Below are 6875 nucleotides of genomic sequence, written 5' to 3'. Positions count from 1 at the left end.
AAAAACCCTTTGACACCACAGAAAGTACAGTTGTGAAAGAACTTGCCTTAAGAGTACATGTCCTACTGATCACGGTTGCATTTTTCCAAATTGTTGTGTTAACTCACCAAACAACCTGGACATCCAGCCAGGGCACCAAAGCTACAACCTTCCACAGAGACATATGTCAGACATATGACCTAAGCCTGAGGGCATGAGGGTACATAAGTAGGTGTACAAGCATAAATCCTCAGACCATCTCCAAGCCAGTAATCCTGAGGAGTCCTAAGAGACAAAATAAACTTGTCAGCCAAGAGGGGAGAGGGAGGAAGACTGTGATGCCCCTTGGTCCATGAGGCAAAAAGGGTAGAAGGATCAACAGTGATCAATAGGACATCTACTCTTATGGCAATTTCTCAAACAACTGCACTATGCTCTCCCTTAAATCACTGTTGCAGTATTTCCAACTGTTGGGTGATTCCCAAAGCTTAAGAGGCGTGATGGGTGAATGGAGATAGAAAAAATTATCCAGTCAGAGAGGGCTGACCTGGCAAAGGTGTCTAGAAAATGGATCCTCTCTGTACTGTTTGGGACCACTGGTTTAATAGAATGAGTCTTTGCTGGGCAGGGTAAGGATTTTCCATGCTGAGTGTAGCAAAATTAAATGGATTTAAAAATCCAGTTAGCACTAATCTTCTATGAATCAAAGTTTGTTAACTTGCAGTCTTGGAAAGAGACAAATAGTTGGATTTACGAATATCCTTGGGTCTTACCCAGGTAGAATCTGCGATGTCTATGCACATCCAAGGAATGTAGAATTCAAAAGATCTACACTCACCTTAGGTACCACATGACTGCTGTGTCACCTATGTACTTTCTTAATTGACCTCGTTTCCAGGAATGGGAAAAACATCTGCAGGGCCTGAATTAGTGCCCTCATCTCCTTCTGACTGATGTGCTCTGATCTTAAGGTTGTAGGCCATTGTCCCTGAACTTTCTGGACTCCCGTTCATGCTCCGCACTTATTGCCTGAATCTGTAAATAAGTGTCTGTGTGCAGCTCCTCTTGTAGTGTCAGTGGTTTTAAGAGAAGACCTGGATTTAGCTTTATCTGTGATACCCACTATACCAATTCTTTCTTTAGGCAATGCAGGAAATGAAACTATGTGACCAGTGGATGAGAATGTTGGGAACAAGGTGGACTTTAGGTATCACTGGATATTCCTCATATGGAGTCTGCAAAGGGGACCATGAATACCAGTCCTCTAAGGATATCCCTTGTGGTACAGGATTGAAGTGAAAGAAGAGAACTGAACTGACTAGGCATTGCACACACTGTCTGGCAGCAGGAAGGCCTGCATGAGTCTGGTGTCGAGTTTGCACCCCAAAAAAATTAGGTCTTGGGCTGTATTCATAGTTGACTTTTTTCAGACTGGTTGTGAAAACTAAGGCCTGAAGTCAAGTCATGGTGAATTTGAGATGAGAAAAGAGTACCTGCTGTGACATAGCCTCTATTAACAGATCATACAAATAAAGTATGTATCTAGATTGCTTGAGACCTGCAGTAAACTGTTACTTCAGAAAGGCACTTTGAGAAGTCTTTGGGGGCTGTAAAGAATCCAAAAGTCAAAGCAAAAAAAACCTCAGAAATTTTCTGTAGGCTTGGTGAATAGGAATGTGGAGCTAAGCATCCTTTAGGTCCAAAGACTCCACAAAAGTTTGTGAAATGATAAAATGAAATACAGAGTTTGTAGGGACATCTTTTCGAAAGATGGAATTAGGAGAAGAGTGCTGACGGTGGAAAGATCCACAGTTGGTCTCCAGTCTCCTTTTCTTGGTACAAAGAATGGTCTGGAAAAGTACCCTTTTACCACATATTGTAGAAGTACCAGCTCTATTGTGCCTTGATCTGGCAGGGTTTGAATGACAGGATAAAGCGACTAAATCTGGTTTTGTGGAGGGAGAGGGAGTAACTTCTGTCCAGGTCATTCTGTATCCCTTTTAGATGACTAAAAACTCCCATTTGTCTGAGGTGATGAGTAATCAGCTGTTTAGGGAAACCTTTGGGGAAGAGATGGATCAAGGGGTGGGGAAAGTGGTGTAAGGTAGTCAAGCAGACTTGTCTGGGTAAGGAGGCCTCCCACATCTGGAGTTCCTGTCAGGTTTGTCCTGGAACCTCTTCCTGGGTTATAAGTCCTGGATTCCCTGGGTTTTGCAGGGTAATTATTTTGGTATCTTGCTACGTTAGTAATGAAGATCTGCCTACAGTCCTTCATAATTTTACCTTGTTCCTACAACTGTCTGAAAAGGATGGCAGCATCCAGACCTAACAAAATGTCCTTGTTTATGGAGAGTCTGAGTTTAGACTTAACATTCCTTGGAAGGGGCTATGAAAGTAACCATGCAAACCTCCTGACCACAGAACCTGTAGTAGCTGCCCTGGAGGAAGTTTCCACTGCAACATAGTTGTATTTAATGCTGTACCTTGCTATCTGAGAAGCCTGAGCCACCAAAGATAAAACCCGTTTACTGGCTGTTACCTCAGGTGAAGACAAAGTTTTATTTAAATTGCTAAGAATAAAGTACTTAATTGAGTCTTAAAATTCAGAGCTAAAAGGGCCAGAGTTGAGTAGGTATAAACCTTTGCCCCAGTGTGTCAGCTGCCCTGCTGTCTTTAGCTGAAGGAAGCAGGCAGTAACTTAGAGTCCTTATCTGCTGGCATGAAAAAAACAGATGGGTCTGCCACGTGGCTTTTTGTACAGAAATTTCAAGTCCCCAGGTACCTTGTAAAACCTATCAGACCTTTTATGAGCTGGTGGCTGGGTGTATGGTGCAGTAGAAGTGGATGCACAAGCATCCAGGACAAAGCCTCCAGAACAGGAGGTGCAGAGATGCCTTCTTTCAAGAGGTTACAGTACCTGTGTTGAACGTCAGAGCTCTGTTTAGATTCATATTCAAAATGTTTCATCATATTAACAGTTTACTCAAAAGGAGCTTCTTCCACAGTGGATCCAGGAAAAAGTTAACATTCATAATCTGAAGCCACCTAATCACACAAATGGATTTAAGATGAAGAGGCTAAAGAATACTTATACGAGTCAGAGTCATCCCTTTTCTTCTTTAAAAGAAGTTGTTCTTTCACTTCTGTGGCATGCACGGATAAACACAAGTAGAAGTCAGCTCAGCAAAGGATGATAGTCAGAGTGCCATTATGGCCTTAAGTCCCTGAGAAAGTTCCAACCACTCCTTTTCTTTGAATGTTGGGGGAGGGGTAGTTTTTTGTCGTTTGTTTCCTTTGACTCATTACGATATCCACTTTCACTAATCAGAGCAGCTCAGATCCCTTTTGAGCGATCCTGGAATTTCCTCTCAACACGGATCTCAAATATGGCCTTGGGCTATTGGAAATTATGTGCCCCCACCCCAATTATCAGTAGTTTCAGTTATTCCAGACGTTGCAGTAGCAGGAATCTGGGCAGGTGCTTGGCATAACTCGCATTCTGAGACCTCTTCAGCTATGTCAGAGTACAACTAGGCAGTTGTGACATCAGGTCTGGGCCTCAAACATTTTCTTTTGAGCAAGCAGGATGTCGGGGATACAAGAATTTGCCACCTTTGCCTGGATGAGGCATTTAAGCTACTGAATTTCCAAGGAGGAATTAAGAGACAAAAGCAGAGTTCTAAGGGTCTTTGGAACAAAGGACTGAGATTGTACAGCTTTTGTAGTCATACTCTGCACCTGAACAGAAAAGGCACTGGGACTGGAAATCCTTGTAGAGAATCTGTCTACCACAATCATACTTTCCCCTCCTAGTTGACATCTAATAGCAACAAACAGCTATATACGTGAGAAAGATAAAGGTCCCCAACAGGGCACTTATCTGAACCAGTGAAAATCAGTGGTATTAATGACACCTCATAGAACAGACTGGTGAGACAGTGAGGATTTATGCTCATATGTCTGTGGTCTTGTGTTATATTTGGGGCATATGGCACTCTAAGTTTTAGGTTTGGTACCCCCACCTGGACTTCCAGATTACTGAGAGAGAGAACCCAACAGTCTGAAATACTCCAACATTGACCTAAGGAAGCACAACTTCAGTTTTCTAGTTCAAGTCATAAAACCACTTTAGAAATGTCAAATCAGATGAGATCAGATAGCAAAGCGGTTAAGGTGTTCGCCTCCCATGCACAAGTTAAAAGGTTTGATCCTGACCTCCGGCCAATTCATTATCTCCAGCCATTGCATTATCTACTTGTACTTCTGTGTGGGTCTTTCCCCCCAATCATGCTGAATGTTTCCATATGAAATTCACCCATGAATGGATGACATTTAAAAGTGGAGAATGAACAAGAAAGTACTCAGCGCTCAAGTAGATGACTAAACAGACTTAGTCGAAGAAAAATGGCAGCACCTCTAAACAGCATGTGGGATGACTACAGAACAAATACGTGGCCACGAAAGTGATAGAAATAAGGTACTTAAAAAAGGTGACTGAGGACATCAAAGGAAAGAACTTGCTGGAGGGACAGGTTCATAACCCAGAGGCTCCCTTCGCTCTGGAATAGAATTCCAGTTCATGTGAGGCAGAGCACCTCACTGAATCTCTTCAAGAAGAATCTCGATAAGTGGATGGGGGATCGTAGGTTTGTCCCAGGGATTACTTCCGTGTCACTATTAGACAGAGGCACAGTAAACTAAACCTCAAAAAGGGCACAGTATACTCAAATCAAGGGGTGGCGTAAGCCATACAGAATCGGGCTAGGCTTATAATTGCCCCAGGGCAGATAGCCTAGTATGAACCTATGAACCTATAAATTCTTAAAGCAGCATTAAGCATACAAACACCACCACAGTTAGGATTCCCAGAGGGATTAACAGTAGCAGTATATAACAAGTACCTTAAAATAAAACGTTAATATGCAATTAAATATATAGATATATTTTTTCAAATAAAAACAAAAGTAGATAACACTACCAATAACAACAACAATAATAAATAAAGAGAAAAAGGAAGTTCCCAAAAGGATCTCAGAGTCTGAAAGCTGTAATCCACCAAAGTAGACTGCTGAGGAGATTCAGCTGTGGCAGTCTTACAGCTGGCACAAAAAACTGAATGACTTTCTGTGACAGGGGTTAAGCTTCCCCGATGGGAGGGGCTTAGCCAATCCTGTATCACAGAGAACCATAGGAGGGGATTCTAAGCTCTGGAAAGCTACCAGTGTATGTGTTTATGCAGGCACACAACCCAAATGGCACTGAGGCAGCATGAATGATGACCATCTCTCTCTCCACTCCAACAGTGAGTACCAGTATGTTAACTGCAACTTGTGGCACAGAACAATGTGCTTCTCATAACAATACTGACAACAGCTTTGGCTAATAATGTTTAGCCAATGCACTTAAATAGCATCACAAACACTTTGCAGACTTATCAACAGGACTGTTACCCAAACAGTATTAAATGTCAAAAAAGACACTGTAGGGTCTAAAGACAGGGCACACCCCTATGCAGCCACAGTGTGAATACACAGCAAGCATCACACCAATACCAATTCCAAGTGAAGGATTTTCTATGAAACAGATTAATTCCAATTTATGGGAAGAACAACCTTGACCATGGAACTACCAACATCTTCTATATTACATCTGCTACTTATACAATATATTAAGATACTACTTCTCAGCAATCCATCTTGTTACTACAAAATGAGTACATAACTTGCAGTTTATGAAGCCAAAAACATATCTGAACTTGGTATATACCATAACAGTTCTTTAAACAAAACAGGTTTCTTACTTTTTTCCCAGTCTGCTTCTCTACCATGTCGTTAAGCAGATTATCTTCAGACTGTGGTGTTTTAGAACACCCGCCCTTGGGCATCGTTCAACCTTCCTTCGTTACATTAACATCATTCTCTGTGCCATCGCCTCGACATCAAAAGTCTAAGAAAAAGTGAGAAAATTTGTTCTTAGTACAGAGAAAGTACAGTTGTCTTCACTTACCATAAATGTAGATGTTTGTGTGTATTCACAGTTGCAGTCATCACACTTGGGTTATCTGCCTGACGGTAGCCCTCAGTCGGCCCGAATACCAGAGACTCAGTATTTCTGCGTCGGTTGCTGTCGCTTCAGGACTGACATCAGGTTGTCAGGGGTATAAAAACAGGCAGCAGACGCCATTACATCAGTTTTTCTTGCCCAAATGTCATGAGCCCCCAAATAGGGAGCTAAGTTATGGTGGAAAAAACACCACCAGTAAAAAGTAAATACCAATAACACCTGTAAGGGGTGAGTAAGAGATATAAAGGAGACAGAGACAGACAAGGGGGCTGGAGGGTGGGAAACCAGGACTACAACAGTGAATACACTCGAACATCTATATTTATGTTGTGTACACAACTGTACTATGTTGTTCTTGTTTCACTGTTGCAGTCATCACACTTGGATTGATTTCCAAAGCTGAAGAATGGGTGGAGGCAGTCAAGAAGAGTTAGGGCTGGCTAGTACGCCCTGCAGGACTGCTGTTGCAAAACCCGCCCTGGATTTGGAAAAGATAGGCAGGTGGTAATACTTGGTGAAGGTGTGAACAGAACTCCCAAGTAGCAGCTTCCAGAATGTCCCTGGTAGGGACTCCCCTGAAGAATGCTGTAGAGGTTGAAGTTGCCCTAGTGGAATGGGTTCTGACCCTGAGAGGGGGTGGTTTCCCATGGTGTTTGTAGCAGAAATGAATACAGTGTGCTATCCATTTGGAGATTGTTTATTTTGATACAGCCTTGCCCTCTGCCCCTGGTGCAAAGCTGACTAGTAACTGGTCAGATTTTCTGAAGGGTTTAGTCTTATTAAGGTAGAATCTGAGCTGTCTGTGCACATCTAGAGAGTGCAGGATCCTTTCC

The 6875-nt window shown here is 42.5% G+C and overlaps 1 protein-coding gene across 2 annotated transcripts in view; it reads right to left on the bottom strand.

The window, feature by feature from the left end:
- Nucleotides 1-5927, bottom strand: part of ANKRD11 (ankyrin repeat domain 11) — a 1034395-nt gene extending 1028468 nt beyond the window's left edge. For both annotated transcript variants that reach the window (XM_044081841.1, XM_044081842.1), the window contains exon 1: nt 5780-5927. In XM_044081841.1, the coding sequence (XP_043937776.1) occupies nt 5780-5863 (84 nt within the window). In that variant the 5' untranslated portion in view covers nt 5864-5927. The remainder of the gene's footprint in view (nt 1-5779) is intronic.
- Between the last annotated feature and the right edge of the window lie 948 nt (nt 5928-6875).

This window comes from Protopterus annectens, chromosome 8.part1 (assembly GCF_019279795.1).
Source record: "Protopterus annectens isolate FY-2018-M chromosome 8.part1, PAN1.0, whole genome shotgun sequence".
In the NCBI taxonomy this organism is placed as follows: Eukaryota; Metazoa; Chordata; order Ceratodontiformes; family Protopteridae; genus Protopterus; species Protopterus annectens.
Note: the sequence above shows the minus strand (reverse complement) of the source record. Positions and strands in the feature narration are given on the sequence as shown.